The 23,252-nt window shown below is 46.1% G+C and overlaps 3 protein-coding genes across 4 annotated transcripts; 2 read left to right on the top strand and 1 right to left on the bottom strand.

The window, feature by feature from the left end:
• The first annotated feature begins 729 nt into the window (after positions 1-729).
• rfng (RFNG O-fucosylpeptide 3-beta-N-acetylglucosaminyltransferase) lies at positions 730-10,675 on the top strand. Its single transcript, XM_056576514.1, has 9 exons — positions 730-1,135; positions 1,806-2,378; positions 5,841-5,889; positions 6,190-6,295; positions 7,055-7,208; positions 7,901-7,986; positions 8,643-8,808; positions 9,356-9,441; positions 9,803-10,675. The coding sequence occupies exons 2-9, from the start codon at positions 1,896-1,898 to the stop codon at positions 9,876-9,878; spliced, it is 1,206 nt and encodes a 401-aa protein (XP_056432489.1). The 5' UTR covers positions 730-1,135; positions 1,806-1,895; the 3' UTR covers positions 9,879-10,675.
• A 204-nt stretch (positions 10,676-10,879) lies between these two features.
• On the top strand, positions 10,880-14,984 carry dcxr (dicarbonyl/L-xylulose reductase). Of its 2 annotated transcripts, none has more exons than XM_056576516.1 (9): positions 10,880-11,030; positions 11,319-11,375; positions 11,635-11,732; positions 11,972-12,132; positions 12,484-12,526; positions 13,204-13,303; positions 13,662-13,726; positions 13,910-14,027; positions 14,632-14,984. In XM_056576516.1, the coding sequence occupies exons 2-9, from the start codon at positions 11,324-11,326 to the stop codon at positions 14,733-14,735; spliced, it is 741 nt and encodes a 246-aa protein (XP_056432491.1). In that variant the 5' UTR covers positions 10,880-11,030; positions 11,319-11,323; the 3' UTR covers positions 14,736-14,984. The 2 variants fall into 2 exon arrangements, with proteins under 2 accessions (XP_056432491.1, XP_056432490.1); XM_056576515.1 differs by having other exon boundaries at positions 10,881-11,026.
• rac3b (Rac family small GTPase 3b) lies at positions 14,904-23,251 on the bottom strand. Its single transcript, XM_056576517.1, has 6 exons — positions 22,373-23,251; positions 20,037-20,108; positions 18,905-19,022; positions 18,527-18,589; positions 17,218-17,377; positions 14,904-16,677 (listed from the first exon to the last, which is right to left on the bottom strand). The coding sequence occupies exons 1-6, from the start codon at positions 22,405-22,407 to the stop codon at positions 16,547-16,549; spliced, it is 579 nt and encodes a 192-aa protein (XP_056432492.1). The 5' UTR covers positions 22,408-23,251; the 3' UTR covers positions 14,904-16,546.
• Position 23,252: the final 1 nt, after the last annotated feature.

The raw sequence follows: 23,252 nt of genomic DNA, 5'->3' as shown, positions 1-23,252 counted from the left end.
AACCCACCCTCCAGATGGTGCAGTGGTGCGATACCAATAAACGAGTTGTAAGTATATTTGTTGACATTAAAAAAAAGTTACGCATATAAAAAGCAATCAATTTCAACAAAAAAAACATTTCACATTTTTTATTTATTATTTAGGCTACTGACTTTAACCTATATAAACTTACTTTCTTACTTATTGTTTACTTACCTACTGCTGTTAATGCATGCGTAAAGTTACACGGTTGTTAATAAATAATACATGACAAAGGGCCGGTGGCTGTGTGGTCTTTCGGGCAGAGGGCACTGGGTTGAATGTGTTGGTATTCTACGTAACCTCGTTCCCAGGCGTCCTCATGTCACAGCTGAACGCCTGGAACGGGATGCTCCAAATGAGCGTTATTGGGAAGAGAGAGGGCGGGACTTTCAGTTACACGAGTTTAGCGGCGAGAAATAAAGGGCGGGACTTCCGTTAGAAGGGTAACCGTCTGCAATAAATGTTTCGGTCTTTGCTTTGTAAAGAATATCCTAAAATCTCCATATTATATATTCTTTCGGTCCGTCATGTTCATATTCGTATGGCTCCGGCGCGGCGGGGACTTCACTGTTGAAAACATCTCATAGGAAGCAATAGACCGGAAATGGCGTTGAGGTACACTAGGTAACGATAAAAGTCCGGATCTTAACTCAGCCTAGGTCAACGTGGTATTTACCCTTATGAGCCTCGCTGCGAGACAATAATAAAGGGACGGGGGGCGGGGGAGTATGAGTAGTAGTAGTGGTTGGACTGGGCATCGAGCTAAAATCTGATTTGGGCTATGGCCGCCGGGTTGTTACTGCGGTGGTGTTCCTTATGCTTTTTACGTATAGTTCCCAAACGAGGGGGATAATCTCAATCTAATTTTAGTAAATCGACGAAGAAGGGGAGTTAACGAAGGGGCGAAGTTTGGGCTCTGATTCAAAGTCCCGCTGAACAAAACGGGCAGACAACGAGACTCGATTTAGTTTAGCCTTGAATGAAACTTGGGCTCTAAACTCAATGGGCTTTAATAATTTGTGTAACATATTCGTTTAGGCCGTGATTTTCGTTTCCCCGATTTCGGTAGAACATGTTAATCGGAAAACAGCAGCAGATTGAGATCCGTATGATGGTAAGTTTCTGCAACCATTGCACTTCCACCACGGACGACGAGTACGATTTTATTGCAATTTTGTAGGAACAAAAATAAGTGTATTCTAAGCCTATCTGCACTTGTAATTTGCTCAGTTAAGTGAGAGTTAATCTGGTCCGACTCCTCTCGGGAACGCAAGCTTCTACCATTTCTTTTTTGGTCATTTACAGTTCTATTATTATAGCAATTAAATTGCATCGTATGTTTGGTCATCTATTTAAGTAAATGTAATCTTATTCTTGCTGTCAGTTTTTGCAGACAATAGTATATAGCATGAATGACCTTCCTTAAAAACAAAGTTAATTTAGGTGACTGTTTTTCGCAGTATCGGATAAAAAGGGTTTCAATCAGTGTGTCAGCCATAACATTCTAGGAGGTCAAAAAGTAGGCTACTTGAGTACCAACACAAAACATTGATATTAAAGTAGACTACTTCTCATGGTCTCGCATCCTTAAGTAAATCTAAAAACCAACAGTGTGCATTTCAAAAGCGAGTACTACAGTACTAAGGTGTAAAAAAAGTGTGAAACATGTGAAATACAATACAATGTAACATGGTCATTTTTAAGGCTTACATTAGCATACCAGTGCTACTCACTGTAGCAGTAGGCTACTACCTATAGACTCTATTCGTCTTTAATTCTTCTAGTGATGTCATGAGGATGGGACCCAGAAGCGGCGTGTCGGGTGAAGCCAGCCCTGGGGGCTGACCCGCTGGGTCCTGATCGGCCCTGCCAGGATGCACGTGGCGTCGGTGGGCGTCAGCAAGCTCTGCTTCCTGTTGTCTCTGGCGCTCTGCGGCCTTCTGCTGATCCTCATCCCTGCCTTCCAGGCCCCCCAGCGCCGCCAGGGGGATCCGCCGCAGCCGCGGCCCCGCGCGAGGCCCTCCTGGGCGGGCAGCGCCGGTGTGGCGGCCCCCGACCACCTCCAGAGGTCGGGTATAGGGATAGGTAGTACGGGGCTACGCAAGAGATCCAAGGAGCCTGGAGCTACCGCCAGCGGGGACTATGAACCGTGGAGGAGGGGCGCCGATGCCCTCCGAAGCCCAGCGGGAGGCCTCCTCCCGCAGGGGGAGGAGGGTGGACTCAAGGCGTTGGGTGGGGGGTCCCGGGACCCTCTCAATCCAAAGGATGTGTTCATTGCTGTGAAGACCACCAAGAAGTACCACCGCTCCAGGCTGGAGCTGCTCCTCCAGACATGGGGGTCCCAAGCTAAAGAGCAGGTAAGACCGGCCTCACGCGACGAGTGCTCTTCCTATGAGCTAGTCACACTTCTACAACGTTCACACGCTTGGTTGCCGTCTTTTGTTTGAGCCCAGGATTTGTAGCATCATCATCATCATCATCATCATCATCATCATCATCTTCATCATCATCATCCCTTCTTCATACACTATACATTATTCTCAGATATGAACCTGGCCTTCAACACCATCTACCGTTTTCTCCCGACATAGAAAACGGAAAAGCAACATGCTTTGTGTAGCCTCCAAGCAATATATCGGTTGGCTTATTTGATCAAAGATTTAGCAGTATCGGCGTATGTGATTGGTGATATGCGCCGATATGAAAACGTAAGAAATGGTGTCGATCCTCTACTGTGGCGGTTGACCCTCTCAGCCTCTGCACATCATGTTCTGTGGGTAGGTTACTAGCTCCTCCCTGAACAGTTGGTTCCTTTGGCTCATGATTTTAATGCAATATTGATGTGGGCTGGAGCATAGCTGGAGGGTGAGCAGCAAATTCCAAGAAGCTGCTCCACCCCCAGGACACCTGACACAATATATTGAATAACAGCCGATATGTCTTTGTCTGGAATACCAGCTGATAAATAGATAGTGGTCACTTTTGACTCCCTAAGATCCGGATTGGCATCGCTCCCTAAATTCCAGTATGGGTCTGCCTCTAGTTTTGTGTGTTTCCTTTGGCTGCTGCAATCACACAAAATGAGGGGTGTTTCAAACACAACCTGGGGGTGGCAGACATGTTCATCCAGTGTGACGTTTAGGCTTTAAAAACATGAAACAAATACACATCCAAGTGTAACTAGAACAAGTGCTGGATAGCTAAAGGGATTCTTTTACTATTCAGATGTTGGTACTGGTTAGATGGTAGTATTATTCAGATGGTAGTATCTTTCAGATGTTGGCCTCATTCAAATTGTACTTTTATTGAGATAGAAGTATTATTCAGACACGAGAAGTGTTCCTACGTTAGTACTCTGGGCTCAAGTCTGACTGAAGCTTTGCTGAGGTCTGCGGTTGCTTGGCTCATGTATTATTTTTGGGAGGGCGTTCTCGCTATATCTACCCTGCTTCTCTCTTTGCTACATCTCCTCCTTATCTTTCGTCAGGATTTCAACGGGAGGAACGGGAAACACAGGAAAATACTGTTCACTCTACTCCACCCGCACAATAGTTGGAATGAGATTGTCATTGGCATGTGTGTGCATGTGAGAGTGAAGCAGGCATGCGAGTTTGCCAGTTCCCAAATCAGTATGGGTATGCATCTAATAGAGAAAGTGTGTGTGTGTGTGTGTGTGTGTGTGTGTGTGTGTGTGTGTGTGTGTGTGTGTGTGTGTGTGTGTGTGTGTGTGTGTGTGTGTGTGTGTGTGTGTGTGTGTGTGTGTGTGTGTGTGTGTGTGTGTGTGAGCAGTCTGCTGGGTTGGGACCCCTGTTCCCCTCCCCTACCCTGGTTTGATTGAGGAGGTATGTAGGGGTTGGGTTTGGATTGAGCAGTTCAAGTGTGAGTGAAAAGCTTTCAGCCTGAAAGGACTCTGGACCCCAGAGCAGGCTGGGATCACTGTGCTGTTCCAGGTATCGAGCACTGATGCCAGTCATGTCTGGAGCTCTCGAATAGGGCTGGGCTCTATGGAGTTAGGTTTTCTCATTATATTCAATGGGAATTTTCCACAGTTTCCAATCAATGATAATCATGATATGCTGGTGCTTTGTGAGGTTTATGCTATTCAAAATACCATTGTAGTTTTATTTTCTCTCCGATGTTTCAAAACTCTAAATTCTATATTTATCTATATTTATTTCTATATCTATCTTTAACATTATACAACCCCGTTCAAAACTATAAACGATCATATTGAACTAGTGCCCTACCCTCAAGCCTAAGACCCTCACACACAACCCATTCCCATTGCAACCTTAAAACAAAGGTGCACTTGTCTTGTGTTTCAGCATATTATATAAACAAAGAAAAAAAACCTATCATTTGTACTTAAATCAAAGCTACGATCTGCACCGTTACCCACCGTGAGTCAGGACTCGTAGAGGCTGCTTACTACACCGAAACTGGCGTGTGGCGTCAGCAGCTCACGTTGTCCCAACGCCGTTAGCATCTCTGTCCCGCGCCTGTTCACTTCAACACATCCGACGCCTTCGCCCCGCTCATAAGTCAGGTCCCCGTGTCCCCCACGTGCCTCTGCTGCACTGCGGCGACGAGACGGAAGCAAAAAGGCGACCACAGCCTTTTTTCTGAAGCCATTAAAAGCTTTTAGGCGTCAGTCAAGGGGTGTTGGGACAGAGAGCTTCATTGTTCCATGTAACTCGGGAAAGGCCACCACGTCCCAATTTCTACCCCCCTCCTCCCAGTCCTAGAGAGAGCCTGAAGCAACACGGCCAGAAGTTTGTCCAGTTCCATTTGTGGTTATGTTACTGAGAAAATCTGTTTTGAAAGAAAATATTATACCGTACTTGAAAGGCAAAAGAATCACAGAGTGGGACCTTTTATTAGTAAATGTCAAGCAGCTGGTGTCAGACTGTTGGCAAGATTGAGTTAAGTGCTCTTGGAGCAGTAAAATTGAGCTTGAGTTTGCCACTTATGTTTAACGGCCAGTGATGAAGCAAACAAGAAAGGTGCATTTGTGTGTGTTACCCAACTTGCTCATATGGCAGTCGGATAAACAAGAGATTGCCACAAGGTGATAATGCTTTGAAAACAAATAACATTCACCCAGATGGACGAACCTGCAGTTATCCAATGTCAAAGTCAACCAACATGGGGCCTTGTAACTCTAGGGCTCGTTTGCTGGCGCTGAAGTTACAACCAAGGCATGCTGCTTTATTGGGCCTAGGTAAAAGCCTACGGAAAAATAAAGGGCCTACCTAAAGGTTCAGAACACAGACGGTCGTGGGACAAGGAAGGTTTGTTTGAGGAATAATAAGGAATGGATGAGTCACAGGCACAGCAGTATAGTGCAGGCGTTTCTCCATGTGGAAACTATAACCCTGCCCGTTTCGGTGAGGAGCTGTGCTGGTGTAGGCCTCAACAGGATCTTGCACAAGTGCTGGGATTAGAGTGGGAATGTAGAGTGGGAACGCTGCAGTTAGAGTTACGCTGGGTGTGTTTCTAGATTCCGACTCCACCGTGTTTATCCAGAACTTATCTGTTTAGTTCTGACCTGGGATGGGCTTGATCTGAATCTTTATGTCTCAGGAGACGGTCATGCAATCTCTCAGAACGATCCGTCATTGGTTTTGTGTGTGTGTGTGTGTGTGTGTGTGTGTGTGTGTGTGTGTGTGTGTGTGTGTGTGTGTGTGTGTGTGTGTGTGTGTGTGTGTGTGTGTGTGTGTGTGTGTGTGTGTGTGTGTGTGTGTGTGTGTGTGTGCGACTAAATTTGCTTCAGAGTCTGGGGTACTAAGGCATATCTTTCTTGATTCTTTATCTTTCAGACATATATATTCACTGACGGTGAGGACAGCGAGTTACGAAAAAGAGCAGGTAAGAAGGACACTGTGTTACATCATGAAGTCATCTAATGAAGCCCCATAGGTATCTCTAGTCATTTAGCTGCTGCACAATGTAGGAAAAACCATCACTCTGACTGAGCAGCAAAGACTTGCACCAGTATTTTGTAGTCATTACAGTAAAAGTGTTCAGCTGTAATTCTACCATCTCTCCAATGATTACCCTCAAACCGATTGATGCATAATTAATGCCCGGAAATCCTTGTCTTGAATGAACACTTGCTGTGCAGGTCATAATTAGTCGGCCGTTCATTGGGTGTGTTCCTCTTCCCAGGAGGGGTCAACATCATCAACACCAACTGCTCCGCCGCACACACACGCCAGGCCCTCTGCTGCAAGATGTCTGTGGAGTACGACAAGTTCATCGAGTCTCAGAAAAAGTGAGCCAACACACATCTCCTCGGTGTCCTCTCTGGTCCCCTTTTGTTGATGCTCGGATCCTCGGTCAGACTCTTGCATTCGAGGAGTCGTTTAGTTATTTACGCTGAGTGCAATGTGTACATCAAGGGATTCATTATTAATAATTTATTAACAATCATTGATCTGGACATGAACGGTTATGCCTATTGCCTAATGTGGGTGTTGTGGTTGTTACTCGGCAACAAACGGCTATTTTGGGATACATTTCGACGTCGACGGTGGGCATTCTGTCAGTCCTACTTCCCTCCTTGCTCTCCCTTGTAAGAAAAGAGTTGCTATGCTATCAGGCAGACAACTCCATGAACAAGTTTCATAGCTGCGGTTAAACCCTATATAGCATGGTCTACTAAAAGCCTGAAAGCTCAAAAGAAATGACACTCTCTCACCTCCATACCTGTGCAATAGCCTGAGGGAACCTTCCCGAGGGATTAATTAAGTTCTGATCTCTTTCTTTCTTTCTTTCTTTCTTTCTTTCTTTCTTTCTTTCTTTCTTTCTTTCTTTCTTTCTTTCTTTCTTTCTTTCTTTCTTTCTTTCTTTCTTTCTTTCTTTCTTTCTTTCTTTCTTTCTTTCTTTCTTTCATTATACATGCTTCCAATTGTTTTATGTGCTGGTGAAATGAAATCGGATGATCTACTCGGCCCCGGCGGAGAGTGGTCTGCTAGTGCCCCCCCCCCCCCCGGTGACACGTTGGGTTCTGATCCCCGTGTCCTCATCACAGGTGGTTCTGTCACGTGGACGACGACAACTATGTGATCCTCCCCAGTCTGCTGCGCCTGCTGTCCTCCTACCACCCCAGCCAGGACGTGTACCTGGGCCGGCCCAGCCTGGACCACCCCATCGAGGCCGCCGAGAGGGTCAAGAGCGACGGATCGGTACGCCGTGGAAATCTTCCGCGTGTCCCCCCCCCCCTGATCTAACCCTAACCCCCCCAGCCCCCCAGCCCCCCCTTGCAGAGTTGTTTCTGTTTTTTCTGCCCTCCTTAGTAGCTGGCAACTAACGGCGGATAAGATTAGATAACAGGATAAGATGACAACTTTATTAAGGGTTAGGGGTAGCGGGGTAATACCTCATCCATGGGTCATGGGTACGGAGGTTGTTATTGAACTTTATTATTAGTATGAAGACGATTCAATAGATACCAAATATTTGTGGATTGGGGTCTTCTGTGGGCTGCAAATATTAAATGGACATGGAACTACTGAACACTGAAACTACTGTGAGATAGAGAAGATGGAGACCTCATATACCTTTCATATCAGCTACTTTAGAGAGGGCGGATATTATGGATAGAGTTTGTGATTGCGGTTACTTGAAAATAGCTCCACACCGAAGATGGAATGGCAATGCTCGCTGCTCATTATAAAATGACTTTGTTTGGCCACCTAGCTGCTGTTCAGTGTCAGAGTCCTTGATTAGCTGTTAGTGGAACTGATTATTGCAGCCAATGAGGCTTCCAAACAAATATTATCCCCATTGATCATCCTGTTGTGCTGTGTTCCGCCCCAGCCACCTGGATGTTATTGTGTTTTTTAATTCATTTATTTCCACCCCCTTCTCGTCGCAGGTGTCTGTGAAGTTCTGGTTTGCAACCGGTGGAGCTGGGTTCTGCATCAGCCGAGGTCTGGCGCTGAAGATGAGCCCCTGGGCGAGGTGAGCCACACCCATATCTCCTGTGTCTTCTTAACAACAGAACGATGCTGGGATTCAATACACGACCTGGAGTTTGGAGCACAGCCTGTAACATACTTGACACATTCATACCAACAGGCTACAATATGCCCTTGCCAATTAAGTGTAATTCCCACACATAGCCGCAAGAGATCAGCATAGAGTACACGTACGGGTATCCAGGAGGCGGGAGTTCAGAACCATGCTTAGCCAATCAGAGCACATAACCAAGTCCACGCCTGCCCAGTATTAAAGTCACATCACATAGCCCAGGGGGCCAGAACGCTCCAGGTAACGCATCTATCAGATGCCCTACTAAGTGTATCTCCACGTGTGCATAATACAATTCCTCTCCTTTTGGTTCATAGAGACTAGACTAAACCTTTACCAAATAAAGTGAGTTAAAAGCGATCCTGATTCGAGTACCTTTTCCAAAGAACACTGCAAGCCTGCTACTTGGAGCATGCTTCAACATAGTTCTTGAGGAAAAGGGTTGAACCTGCAAACTGAAATTCATCATGACAGGAAGTCTCTCACCTCTTGTTCCTTAACCGTGTCTCTCTCCCCTAGTCTGGGCAACTTCATCATGACAGGAAGTCTCTCAGCTCTTGTTCCTTAACCGTGTCTCTCTCTCCTAGTCTGGGCAACTTCATCAGCACTGCGGAGAAGATCCGTCTCCCTGACGACTGCACCATCGGTTACATCATCGAGGCGTTGCTGGAGGTGCGGCTGGCGCACACGTACCTATTCCACTCCCACCTGGAGAACCTGCAGAAGCTGCCCACGGACACGGTGCTGGACCAGGTGAGTGTCTCTGCCTGGGGGGGGCACATGTGAGAGGTGTTCAAGGAGAGCTCAGTGGTCGGGTCTTGTCTGATAAGGGTGGTGATGATGATGACGATGCACCACACACACACACACACACACACACACACACACACACACACACACACACACACACACACACACACACACACACACACACACACACACACACACAGTGCCAATATGTTTGCACTTTCTTTGTTATCCACACTTCTGTGGTAGATTTTTATGACTGTTTTAATTTATGGTAATGATGCACTTTATTCCTCCATCATCATCCTTCCATTGCATTATGGCAAATTATAAAAAGAAGCCCTGCTGTTTCCACTCCAAAAACAAATGGATACAGTACAGAATATCATTCGAAGCAAACGGCAGTTATTTTAAGTTTCTTACCATAAGCAGTCTCAAAACAAGTCTTTCATAACACCGAAATAGATGTAATCATTGTTGCATGCTCTACATTACATTATCAACACACTCTTCCTATGATTCTAATACCTTGGTTTTTGTCCTCTCCACTCAGGTGACACTGAGCTATGGAGGGTTTGAGAACAGGAGGAACGTGGTCGCGGTGGGGGGGCCCTTTTCTCTGGCTGAAGACCCGTCACGGTAAAACACAAAAAACACTGCGTTGCTTTAGTTTGTCGTGTCGCCGACGCATCACAGAGAGGTAGAAAACCTAGCTGTCTTGATTTGTGAATAATATCCATATCCACAGATTTTATTTTGGACCATTCTATGAATAGAATGAAGCCGTTGTAAAAAATGACTTGTCCGCCATTTATTTGCAAGAACGTTCTGGCATTATTTTTCTTTAGTTCCGTCTTCACATCAACCCACCTACCAGTGTGTTTGCACTGGGCGTACAGAACTTATGCAGAACCTTCCCTCTAGTTTTAATCTGCTTGGCGCTGAACTGTCCGCCCTCATATGTTCATACTTACAACTTTATTTCCTTTCTTCCTCTCAGGTTTAAGACGATCCACTGCCTGCTGTACCCGGACACAGACTGGTGCCTCGCCGGGAACCCAGGAGGACACTTCTGAATACCTCAGCACCTCCATCGCTACCGCCAAAACTACCAATACCATCAACTGCCCTTTTTCCAATGGACCACACTGGCCTAGCTTGACTCGTTTTGACTTTCCGTGACAGCTGGGATTTGCGTCCCGTCCCCCATTACCACAGGGCTGAGGGTGTCTGACCTTAAACCGGTAATTGAAACGCATGTCAGTGCGGCTCGGTTTGACTCGGCGCGGCCAAAGGTGCCAATGGAGAAAGGCCAGCACTGCCATCACAAGTCTATCCCCTTCCTTGAAACTGCCACTCTCTACTGCCCTTCTTTCTGCTACATGGCACCTCTCTGCTCCAACACACACACTATGAACCAGTAAACAATACTGACTATTTCATTCTTTGTGTGTTAAATGGAGAGCTACTGCCTTCGTTGAGAACAGTTCTTCAGTGATTCTTTTCCTGTGGTTTGGATGGACTCGCCCCTCGCTAAATGAAGTGTTGCTATGGCAATATGTTATGGACTTTTTTTTGTGTTTTTTGATGCCAAGCTATAGCGCTTGGAATCTGAAATGGTACTGAGCTAAATCACAATTATTTTTACCTGCAGTATATTGTGTGCGCAGGGCGCACTACTGCTATGACCGCTCTGTGCTTTCTTGCCAAACCCCTTTTGTGATGTTGTCTGTTGACTGCATCCAACAGGCTAATGTTCAAATGTCCGATATCATTCCTGTGCATTACCTTCAATGTATTTTATTATGTTTTTTTTACAATGAAAATACAAGTGTTGCTGGTTCCCTTTTATTGCCGATGATGTGTGGACTTTGCAAACTTTTGTTTGTTCACAGATAACAGACTAGCAGCCAATTCCAGTATCCTATTCTCAAGTTTCCTAGTTTCCCGATGCGATCAAAACCATGTCAAGAAGTCATACCCTAGATAGGGGGCCTTTATACGACAAAGCTGATTTTGCACATAGCAAGCGATTTAAGCAACTACAGGAAGACATCGCAATATTTTACTTAAGTTAAACTAGTGATGACCCATGATCGGGTTCAGAAAGCAAAAGAGGCATTCTCCATTCACTTATTTCGTTGTGTAACTTTAAACTTACACAACTAGCTAGTTGTGTAAGTGAACCCCACAGCTGCACTGCGTTCACGACGTTGACCAGGAGGTAGGTAAGACCTGACGAGGCTCTAAATCCCCTACAGAGACCGCATTATCAGCTCGGTTCCGATGTGATCACTTAATTCCATCAAACTAACTAATTAAAGCCATTGCAAATGGACGATTGCTAACTTTAAAGCGGAGAAGTTAATTCAGTAGCCCTCTCCGTATAACTTATGGAGTAGCGACTTGATGGTGTTGTAAAACCAAGTCCTGCTGCAACAATGGTCTGTTCTGCAGGCTCTGCTCCGTATAAACCGCAACAATGTGTGCATTTGTGGATTCATTATTAATTTCAGGATACATGGAGATCTCTTTCGCAGGAAAACGCGCCCTGGTCACGGGTGCAGGAAAAGGTAAAGCCTGAAAGATTAACATCCAAACAACCACAGTGACACCATCAGGCTCGATTTATAAAAACACATTTGGTCAAACATAACCTAACGAATTCCCACAGCGGTGAGAAAGTGGACGATTAGAAGAATGCTAAAAAAAAATGCCGTACAGCCCGAAGCACGATTGGAATGTGTGCATGTCAGCCCCGTGTCACACGGGCAGCTCAAGTGCACAATAGCTTTTGTGTTTCTTTGTGTTTATGGATATTTGTTTTCTCAGGCATCGGGAGGGCCACCGCGCTGGCGCTCGTTCGCTGCGGCGCAGAGGTCACGGCGGTCACGCGCACGCGGGCTGACCTGGACAGTCTCGTTCTCGAGGTTCGAGGAACCCCTCCCCACACACATACACACACGCACATTCCCCTCCTTGATCTGCCATGAAGAGGTCGGTGCTGCCACTTCTGGAATTCTGCACCCCCACTCTCATTTGTTTGTTTGAGATTCTTCGTCTGTCTCTCTCTGCGATCTTTGTGTGCAGAATTATTCCGCTCATTGTCGAGAAAAGCGCGCTGTCGTCTTTACCCCCGCTGTTCTCTCTCCCACCCCCTCCCCCGCAGTGTCCGTCCATCAGGCCCGTGTGCGTGGACCTGGCGGACTGGGACGCCACGGATGCAGCATTGCGCGATGACGTAGTAGGCCCAATCGATCTGCTGGTCAACAACGCCGCGTGCGCCTCTCTGCAACCCTTCCTCGAAGTTACCCCGGAGGAGTTTGATAGGTATACTATTTTGAATGTTGATATAAGCGGCATCTGGCTGGTTTTCTATTTGTATAAAAATGTAGGAAACTCAATTCACTAAATTGCCAAAATTAGTATGCATCAAAAGTAGGGCCCCTCATTCTCATTGATTCATAAACATGCTGTGTATAATGCATGCAATATCCAATCTGCACAAATAGATGCCTAGCAGAAATAATTCTATGCAGGTTACATATTTGTTTTGGAACATAATTGTGGAAAATTCTCGCAATATAGAAATAAACAAGTAAAGTACAGCAGTCTTCTCATGCATCTTGTACTTAATATAACATGATATCATTAACAACATGATGTTTTCCTTGCATCCAGGTCTTTCAGTGTGAACGTGAAAGCAGTGCTGCATGTTTCCCAGGTAACACACACAACACACTGTAACACACACAACACACTCTCCAGGAATCTGATTCACAATGTCATTATCCCCTTTTATTTTAATTTAAAGCTAGTGTAGGTAATTTATTGTTCAATATTGATTTCAACTCATATCTCATATTCGTTGAAATTCTCTTTACGTCCCGTTTGGTCAGAATGAACGGATCGGATGGTTTACCTGTCATCTCCGTACCCACCCGGCTGCTTGTGTAGTCGTCTGAGTGCTCATTGCGCTTGCAGTCTTCCAAATATTGCTAAAGCAAGCAAGCTAGTCATGTGTTTTGGGGGTGCGGCTATGCAGGGAGGCCTGAAGGGAAGAGTGGGATTTTCAAAATGAAGCTTCCTCTAGCCTAACCTAGCTTTGACCTACCTGGAACTGTCCAAGGTAGGCTGTAGCAGTCAACGATAATTTTAGACAACAAACAGTTTGCAAAATGTAATTGACCACATAGTAGGGCAATAAGATATAGCGAGTTACAACCTCTTTCAAGCAGAGGAACATCTTGAAAGATTGTTTTTCACATCTTGAAAAAGTAAAAAACAATATTTTTTACTTTAAGACGTATCCCTCCAGTCAGTGTTTATGTGTTTTGAGGCTCATGTTGTCTCCGGTCGTCTTCACACCTTCTCAACCCGTGGGGGCGGGGCTGACTCTAGCTGGTTGCCCGGGGGATGAAGTCCAGGGGGAGGGGCGGAGCCATCGTGAACATCTCCAGCCAGGCCTCCAAGTGCGCCCTGAAGGACCACACCGTGTACTGTGAGGACCCCCCACACACACACACACACACACACACACACACACACACACACACACACACACACACACACACACACACACACACACACACACACACACACACACACACACACACACACACCGTAGGCGGCGGTTCTGCAAATATTGTGCAGACTCCTGTAAAACCCCCCTTGAATACAAATTGATATAAAAGATTTATATTTATTTCCGGGTTGAGAGTTGTCACGGTTCGTTTTTCAGTATTGATATATTTAAGGGTAATCTATTTAAGATTATGTTTGAAATGGTAATGCAACACGAGTGGCTAAATAGCTTCCTTCGGTCTGTGTTTCTCCTCATCCTTTATCCCGGCCTTAAGGTGCCACCAAAGGAGCTCTGGACATGCTGACCAAAGTGATGGCCTTGGAGCTGGGGGCACACCAGGTGTGTGTGTGTGTGTGTGTGTGTGTGTGTGTGTGTGTGTGTGTGTGTGTGTGTGTGTGTGTGTGTGTGTGTGTGTGTGTGTGTGTGTGTGTGTGTGTGTGTGTGTGTGTCTAATACTTGTGTGTTTGTAATACTGTGTGCGTGTGCATATGTAATACTGTGTGTGTGTGTGTGTGTGTGTAGATCCGCGTGAACAGTGTGAACCCCACCGTGGTGATGACGGAGATGGGCCGGCTGGGCTGGAGCGACCCAGCCAAGGCCCGGACCATGACCTCACGTATCCCCCTGGGCCGCTTCGCAGGTCCGTACACCCCGTTCCCCTCCACCCCTCCCCCCCGTTCCCCTCCACCCCCGTTCCCCTCCACCCCTGTTCCCCTCCACCCCCGTTCCCCTCCACCCCTCCACCCCCGTTCCCCTCCACCCCTCTACAGATAGCCCTGCTGTTGTGTACAATTCACTGAGACACTGAGATGTCCTTATTTTTGAAAGAAAAACACTGTTCTTTACAATGAAGATTACATTAAATGAATGAGAAATACAGTCAAGAGTACAATTTATAATGTGGTGAATGACTATTCTGGCTTGAAACTGCTGATTTTTAATGGAATATCTACATAGGTGTAGAGAGGGTGAGTTAAAAGGCTGATTGGTGATTAGAAAACCCTTATGCAATTATCTTAGCACAGCTGAACACTGTTGAATAAAAGTGTGAGTTTTCATGGAAAACATGAAATTGTGTGGGTGAACGCCCGGTAGTATCCATGGTAGTATCCAGGCCCTCACACTGTGTGTGTGCGTGTGCGTGTGCGTGTGCGTGTGCCTGTGTGTGTGTGTGTGTGTGTGTGTGTGTGTGTGTGTGTGTGTGTGTGTGTGTGCCTGTGCGTGTGTGTGTGTGTGTGTTACAGAGGTTGAGGACGTGGTGAACAGCGTTCTGTTCCTGTTGAGTGATAAGAGCTCTATGACCAACGGGGTCGCCCTGCCCGTGGATGGTGGGTTCCTCGCCTGCTGAACGGACAGACAGACGTCCCGCCGTAGTGCGATCTGCGTTCCCCACCCCGCCGTGGCCTTAGTCTCCCTGTCCACTGAGCAGCCTCACTGGGATTCTACTTCCTGTTACTTTTGCTAATCATGTTAACTTTTTTGATTCAGAGAATAAAAGGCGGACATCCTTGGGTGCCTTACATATACATTTGTATTTATTATACAAAATTGAAATAGTTCACCACAGCGACATGTGAAGTCATAAAAAAATGAAAACAAGTTGAAACGAGTGTACAAGTCATCTTACATTACATACGTACATGGCCAATGCATTTCAGTTAACAACCTTTCCTCAGAATTAAGGTGGGTCAGAGTATTTCCATGCAACAGTACTAGTAGTTCTGCATTTTCACTGCATTTTATCTTTTTTTTTCTCAGCTAACATTATTGACAACCTAGGCAGGACCAGACACGACATTGTTCAACCACACAGTTGCTATGCCAACCATAGACAGCAAAGACCGCAGTGCTGCGTCTCGCCAGGAGAGGGAGACAGACACACTGCATGTCTACGACCAGAGAAATGCATTTTTTAAAGAAGCAATCTGTTGGTTTATCACGCGTGACAAACCCGAGATTGGCGACTCTAACTCACAATGTTTTGCAACACTTAAATTTAAGGTGAGACTATAATTTATTATAAATTTGAGCTAAATATTCAGGTACACGTAGATAGATAATTACGATGCATTCCTTTTAGGGGTTACTAGTGTACATCGCTAGACTCGTCCTCAATAGCCCCTTTTTCTTTTCTATACGTCGACGGTTTGTTGAAAAGATCTGTGTATTACTACAATACAATATGAAATAGTACCAAAAACCTGACACTCAAAATTTGCTTAAAACAATACTGCCTTTTGACACACTAACCCAGCCTCCCTTTCTCATCGATATCGACATGTGCTAATTCACACGCACACACACACACACACACACTCAGACATACACGCATGTGCTCGAGCAAACACACGCATACATACACAGGACTTTAAACAATGGGATAAATTAAGACAGAATATTATTAAGACCCATGCAAGCTCACTCAGCCACTCAGGAAGCTTGTTTGGCATGCTTGTCCGACAACATGTTCAGTGTTAGAATGAAGTTCCCCCTCACACTACCACCAGGAGCACACTCATTATCTTTACCCACTTTACGCTTCTTTTCCCTTGACTATTATTTTTTTTTACATTTGCCTGTTACGAGGCGGCGGTTGATTTGAACGTCTCGTCCCGAACCAGATGTGTTCACTTTTTCTCGTTTACGTGGCCACACCCCCAGGGTCAGTCGCTCAGGGAAACTTCAAACCCGAAGGCGTTATTATTCACAGTTCACGTTTTAGTATTTTTTTTTCTCTTCTTCCTCGCTATTTTTGTCAACACTGCGTCAAATCAAGCGAGCATGGCTCAGAAATAAAGGATGCACTTCAGAGAAGAACAAACGACGGAGACCTTTTGTCAGTCTTTAAAAAAAGTAAAAACACGACAGCAACGTAATGTGTGTTTTCTTTAAAGTACGTGGACAACCAATGTCTTGAGAAAGGGACACATATATATTTATATATATGTATATATGAATGTAAAAAAAATGCATTAGGTATCTGTCTTGGTGTAACTGATATATCTCAAACAAAATGTCTGCAGTGCATTCCATTTCTCGTTTCCTATCTCAAACTATCAGAAGTAGTGGTGGTTCGTCGATGGCCTTATGTAGTGTAGTGTGTGTGCAGTGGCTGTGTGGGTGTGTGTGTGTGTCTGTGTTGGAGTGTGTTGCCACGCCTTAGAACACGGTGCAGCGCTTGCCCCTCTTCTTGACGGGCGGGGGGCAGAGCACGGCGCGGATGGCCTCGTCGAACACCGTCTTCAGCCCCCGCTGGGTCAGGGCCGAGCACTCCAGGTACTTCACCGCCCCTGGGGAGCGCACACGCACACACACACGCACACAGGCACACACACACACAGGCGCACACACACACACACACACACACACACACACACACAGGCACACACACACACACACACACACAGGCACACACACACACACACACACACACATACAGACGCACAGGCACACACAAGCACAGGCAGACTCTCACATACATACAGACACGTGCACACACACACAGACGCATGCATACATACATACGTGCAAAAACACACACACAGACACAAACACACACACATTGGTGAGCGGTACACCCACGTTTCGTTTGGTTCTGGCACTTCTCAATACCTAACCTTAAACACTGAAAAAGTACTTTACACGGTCCCGTTCTCTCTCTTCCGACTCCTCTGCTACCCCTCCCCATGTGCTTTGTGGATGCCTCGCCCATCGTGTAATTACAATGACACAACACTTTCCTCAAATATCAGCGGCTGACCCGGCAGTAGTAGCCACCGAGCACCCGTTCCACTGTGGGAGTGTGGGTGCGGTTCAGAGCGCAGCCTCACCGATCTCTCGCGCCATGGCCAGGCCCTGGGGGTAGGTGATCGGGGACAGCTTCTTGTCCCGCAGCCTCTCGATGGTGTCCTTGTCGTCCCTCAGGTCAAGTTTGGTCCCCACCAGGATGATGGGGGTGTTGGGGCAGTGGTGTCTCACTTCAGGATACCACTGCCCACCCGCGCACACAACATTACACAAACACGCACGCACACGCAAGTGAACGCACATGCCAGAGGTGAATGTCGTTGAGACACAGGAACAGAGAGAGAGAGAATAGTTAGCAAGATGCAGAAGCTATTTCAACGGCACCCAAAAAGTTTTCTTTGTACTATGGTGGAGAAAATAGCTATTTTAAGTAAGGATAACAGTTGGCTAACGCTACTCGTAACTAAGAGTTTATTTGGGCAAGAATGATAGTAGCGCAAATAAGACAAGAGTTCCTTTCGGCTAATGCCAACACAGCAACTAGGACAAGAGTTCCTTAAGCTAAGAGCACAATCACCACATCTAAGACAAAAGTTCCATTTGGATAATGGTAACACTGCAACTAAGACAAGAGTTCCTTTGGCTAAGAACGCTATCACCCCAACAAAGACATGAGTTCCTCTGGCTAAGAACGCTATCACCCCAACTAAGACAAGAGTTCCTTTGGCTAAGAACGCTATCACCCCCAACTTAGACAAGAGTTCCTCTGGCTAAGAACGCTATCACCCCAACAAAGACAAGAGTTCCTCTGGCTAAGAACGCTATCACCCCCAACTTAGACAAGAGTTCCTTTGGCTAAGAACGCTGTCACCCCAACCAAGACAAGTGCTACTTCAAACCACCTCTAACCATAACAAAGACTAGAGTTCCTCGGCGTAACTAATCCAAACCTCATGACGAGAGACAGAGATAATCCCTGTATCCCAAAAGAACCCGAAACTGTATAGCGAGAGGAGGACGGACCTCGGGGGCCAGAAGAAGAGCGTGGTTTCACACGAGAGCGTTGCAAGAAGGCTGAGCGAGTGAAACCACAGTAGGCCCCCGTCGGCCCCTGTCCCTATACGGTCTCCTGAGGGGCCTCCGTTCAGACCCTGCCTCCACACGTCAGCTCCGAAGGGCCCCCCCGTCCCACAGAGGAGGGACGGGGGACCGGCCGGTGGTATGAAAACCGCTGCGAACGTTCGGAGGCAGGGTCTGAAGCAAGAGGGGTGGGCGTGCACTGCAGGGCACTGAGGGCAAGATGGAGCAGATGTGCCTCCTAGTGGTCAGACTCGGCCGGGGGGGGGGGGGGGTTCGGGAGGGGGGGGGGGTCCGGGTCAGCACTCTACTGACCTTGGCTCGGACGTTCTCAAAGGAGGCCGGACTGACCAGGGAGAAGCATATCAAGAACACATCCTGGGAGGGGAACCAGAGTGTTAGCCGTGTGACTGTGTGTGTGTGTGTGTGTGTGTGTGTGTGTGTGTGGGGGTGTGTGTGTGTGTGCGTGCGTGTGGGGGGGTGTGTGTGTGTGTCCTAGTGAGACGGTTGACAATTGTGCCCGCAATAACGTGTATCCTGTGAGTAACTTGTGTGTGAAAATCTGCGTGTTCGACGGTTTCCCATAGAACTCCATCTTTTTGCATTGATAGTATAGTATGTCTGTAGGGGTTTGTTTGCGCGCATCTGTGTTTGTGTGTCTGTGTGTGTCTCCGTGCGTGTGTGCTCAGATACCGTCTGTGGGTAGGAGAGGGGCCTGAGTCTGTCATAGTCCTCCTGGCCGGCTGTGTCCCAAAGGCCCAGGTTCACCGGCTTCCCATCCACCATCACGTTGGCAGAGTAGTTGTCAAAGCTGCACAAACACACACAGACACACACACACACACACACACATGCACACGCGCACACACACACACACACACACATACACACAGAACTGTTGGTAACACTTTACAAAACAGTATGCTTGTTACAGTTTGACTGTGTGCACATAAACTTGCATTTCGCATCATGAATATAAAATAGAAATCAATACAAACACGTTTTCATCTGGCATAGGTTCAGATTCATTTGGCACTGTGTGGTTAAATGTGGAACTTGCCTTTTCGCCTATTCCTAACAGTATAGCCTGAGTGACCCTAATCCATACCTTAACACCTAACCCTAACCCCAAACCCTATTCCTAACCTGAACACCAAACCCTACTCCTAATCCTAACCCCTAACCCATCCTTAAAATCACAAAAAATATTCTGTCGATCAGCCCATACTCCTCGCCACAATATTGTTAAATGCAACTCCATAATGTTATTTCAATGTTTCTCTTTACATGTACTCATAAATGTACTTTGCATAAATGTGTGTTCATTAAATAATAATAACAAAAGAAGGATCAACAAAACCTCCTTGAATATAAACAACACATTATCAATGCCCCAGGTCCATGTGAAAGTGTCCAGCTCTTGGTCTGAAATATTCAAACTCCTCCCTCGAGCAGAGAGAGAGAGGGAGGGGGAGAGAGTGAGAGGGAGGGGGAGAGAGTGAGAGGGAGGAGGGGAGAGAGACACACACAGAGGGAGAGAGAGAGAGAGAGAGAGAGAGAGAGAGAGAGAGAGAGAGAGAGAGAGAGAGAGAGAGAGAGAGAGAGAGAGGAGAGAGAGAGAGAGAGAGAGAGAGAGAGAGAGAGAGAGAGAGGAGAGAGACACAGAGAGAGGGAGAGAGAGAGAGAGAGACAGAGAAAGAGAGAGACATTGACATGCCGGTCCACAAGCGAATAGCTTGTTCTGTGTCTGTAAGGCAGAGTTAGTATGGGCAGAGCGGTGGCTGTTGTTCAGATGAATGTGTGCATTATTTCTCTGCTGCCTTACACAGTGGGGATGTATTCCCCGGGGAAGGCATTGGTGGTGTAGCTGATCAGCAGACAGGTCTTACCCACAGCACTGTTGGCGAGAGAGACAGAGAGACAGAGGGAGAGAGAGTTTAAAAACAAGAAAGACAAAAGGCCAGCAATGTTGGTTACAAATCAAGAAAAGGAGCCTTTCAACAAGTTCCCATGAGAATAGCGCAGTAAAGTTGAACCACTGATGTAGAGGTCCTATGTTGACCGATGGAGAAATGTTACACCGGAACCGGACCAATTATTTTTATGGACCCAGTTTTTGCAGGGCAGATTGTGATATATTTGAAACCAGTAAGAAGCATTTGAAAGCGTACTTTCTTATGTCAGACAAAGGGCAAAGCAGGCAACTTCCCTATTCCTTTCAAGAATACTTTTCTTATGCTTCAACACCGGTTTCTCTTCCAGTGGATTATAAAAAAATAACAGGATTGTTAACATGAATTAAATAAGGATGCACCTTTGACACTTCATTGGTAGATACCAACTAATTACACATTAGTTACATTAGGAGCATTAGTTTGCAGCCTGATCACTAAGAGATCAACAGAGCAGACATTTTTCTCTTTTGAAATCCTCTGCTGTGGATGCCGTGCCATGCCTATAAATCATAAATTCATGTCCCTTTTTAGAATGAGGGGAGGGTTTTTTAATGTATTTTGGAATTAGATGTTTGTATGTGGGGGATTCACTAATGCAGACTATCTATCTGACCGCGGTTTCATAAGCTATTGTTTGCTCTAATACGTAGCTAAGGCTATAATCTGTTGGTGCCATTCAATTTAATTATCGTTAGTCCGACAATAGAGCCCTAATTTAGCCTTAATGTTACCAAAAGGGAAATGTGTAAAGTGGGTGCAGAACTGTGTGTGTAGAACTAAGTGTGTGTTTGAGTGTGTGTGGTTGTGTGTAGAACTAAGCGTGTGAATGTGTGTGTCTGTGTACATGCAAAACCAAGTTTGTGCGTGTGTGTAGAACTGTGTATGTGTAGAACTGTGTGTGTGTGTGTGTGTGTGTGTGTGTGTGTGTGTGTGTGTATGTGTAGAACTGTGTGTGTGTGTGTGTGTGTGTGTGTGTGTGTGTGTGTGTGTGTGTGTGTGTGTGTGTGTGTGTGTGTGTGTGTGTGTGTGTGTGTGTGTGTGTGTGTGTGTGTGTGACGACAGCCAGGCCACTCCATTATTGGGAGTGTCACACAGACACTGGCCTACATTCATGTTGCCAGAGGGGCATAGTAGCCCCCTCCTCGGCACCCCGGTTCACACACTCTCTCACAAACACACACACACAAACACACACATACACACAAACACTTAAAAATATATAGTAACTACTAACTCATGTCTAGTGTGTGTGACGCTGATTGCTAGTGGCGTCGATATGTGAACGCTAGTTTACTCATGCATAACGAGTGCGTGATCGAGTAGCTGTTTATGTGTATTGTGTGTTAGTGTGGGTGGGTGTGTGCGTGAGTGGGTGTGTTTCGACAATGCAAACTAAATGAGTATTGGTCTGATATATGACTGGGTTGGGTTCAGTGAGTTTGCTTGCAAGCATAGGGAGAACAAAAAAAACCGTGATTGAAAGGATAATGTGTTTAAAAGAAAATAGTGTTTTTAATCTAGATGGGCCAGCAGCACAATGCCATCATGTTCTCAATAATGAACGATTTTAGAAAAGATGATGTCACTGAATGGCTGATGAATGAGCCGAGTTACAGACGAGTGCACCCAGAGGCTTCTATTTCTATTCGATGTATACGATGACATCTTCCCCGGCGGTGGGCTACACTGTGAACGTGCAGGCTGTCCAGCAAGGGACTGCAAATGCATGTGGGTTTTATTTTTTTTCCAAAAAAAGAACAAAGAACGACAATTCCGCAGCGGCAGGAAACGCACATAAACCAGAATGACATCAGTCCGGTTCCAGTGACAGCGCCACCGATTCCTTATCTTGCTCATCAGCACTTCAGCCTGCTGCTCGACGGCCTACCAGGGTGTAGGTGTTCCCCGCCTAGCATCCCCACCCCCCAGTCATAATCATTTGTGTCCCGCAACCCGACTCAAAAAACCCACTTCGAAAGAAATGCGAGCTCGATTGCTTAAAATCCGAATTCCTCCGGGCGATCAGGTCGAAAATCATGTCGTTTCTTTCGAGAGCGCGTGTTTGCAGTCAGACAACAGAGCAAAGAAATCGCCCCAGCCCCTTTCACCACCAGAGCATCCTCCGATCCATGGACGCATCGCTGAGCCCAACACGAGAAGAACATACACACACACACACACACACACTGACAAGAGAGAGACTTACCCGTCGCCGACCACCACACATTTTATAGCCTGCATGTCTACGGTTACCGACTGAGCCGAGCTCGCAGTTTTCAGTTAATGAGTCCAACAATTAGCTTTCTGTATTCTAGGATGCGAGAAGCGGGCCAGTCCGCTCAGCGATGGAGCCGCAGTGAAAGGTGTCGACGATTTTTTTTTCCGAATGACTCCGGAGAACGCCGAGCTCGTTTAAAGGGACAGGCAGCCAATTTACGATGGCCCAGTGACCTCATCCAAACCAAGCCGCCTTGTAGAAACCACACCCCACATCTGCTATCAATATGGCAAATTCAGAGGTGTGTCGAGGTGGTCGTTTCATATCAGCAAATAACCGCTAAAAAAAGAGACTTATTTATTTCTTTATTTCAATGATTAAAAAAATATGAAATCATCCAAATTTTACAAAGCATGTAGACTCGAACATTGTCTGCCTAATCAAAATAATTCCTGAAAAAAAGCATAAAAAACAGAATCTTTGCAGTGCATGTGGTTGCTGTCAACCACGCGCTACTCTATGGAGATGCATGGCTTATATTCTCTATATACAGAGACTGTTCTGATTTAGGCTGGTCTACTGATGTTTTAAACAAGGCACCATGTAACATGTCACTGAACTGTGTAAAATGGAAACAGCGTTCCCACCTCCTTTACATAGAATGTAGAAGAAAATAAGTCTCAACTAGACACAAAGCACATAAATAATGACAATACCGATAACCAAGACGCAACGTTGCACATTAATAAATACAATAACACACAATGACTTGCAAATTGTTTAAAAGCACAACGGTAGTAAAATTGTAAATCTCATGTTTTAAAAGCAGGCAAGCAAAAGCTCATTGTTCAGAGCCCCATCCCCCCCC

The sequence above is a fragment of the Gadus chalcogrammus genome, chromosome 18, assembly GCF_026213295.1.
Source record: "Gadus chalcogrammus isolate NIFS_2021 chromosome 18, NIFS_Gcha_1.0, whole genome shotgun sequence".
NCBI classification, from domain to species: Eukaryota; Metazoa; Chordata; class Actinopteri; order Gadiformes; family Gadidae; genus Gadus; species Gadus chalcogrammus.
The sequence above is the reverse complement of the archived record's forward strand: the minus strand, read 5'-3'. Positions and strand labels throughout refer to the sequence as shown.

Bases quoted from the DNA above. Each gene is read 5' to 3' on its own strand.
- rac3b (XM_056576517.1), bottom strand. From the start codon at position 22,407: ATGCAGGCTATAAAATGTGTGGTGGTCGGCGACGG. The intron at 20,109-22,372 runs GTAAGTCTCTCT...TCTCGCCAACAG, and splicing joins TGTGTGGTGGTCGGCGACGG to TGCTGTGGGTAAGACCTGTC. The intron at 19,023-20,036 runs GTAAGGCAGCAG...GTGTTTGTGCAG, and splicing joins GGGGAATACATCCCCACTGT to CTTTGACAACTACTCTGCCA.
- dcxr (XM_056576516.1), top strand. From the start codon at position 11,324: ATGGAGATCTCTTTCGCAGGAAAACGCGCCCTGGTCACGGGTGCAGGA. The intron at 11,376-11,634 runs GTAAAGCCTGAA...TTGTTTTCTCAG, and splicing joins GGTCACGGGTGCAGGAAAAG to GCATCGGGAGGGCCACCGCG. The intron at 13,727-13,909 runs GTGTGTGTGTGT...GTGTGTGTGTAG, and splicing joins TGGAGCTGGGGGCACACCAG to ATCCGCGTGAACAGTGTGAA.
- rfng (XM_056576514.1), top strand. From the start codon at position 1,896: ATGCACGTGGCGTCGGTGGGCGTCAGCAAGCTCTGCTTCCTGTTGTCT. The intron at 5,890-6,189 runs GTAAGAAGGACA...TCCTCTTCCCAG, and splicing joins CGAGTTACGAAAAAGAGCAG to GAGGGGTCAACATCATCAAC. The intron at 8,809-9,355 runs GTGAGTGTCTCT...CTCTCCACTCAG, and splicing joins CGGACACGGTGCTGGACCAG to GTGACACTGAGCTATGGAGG.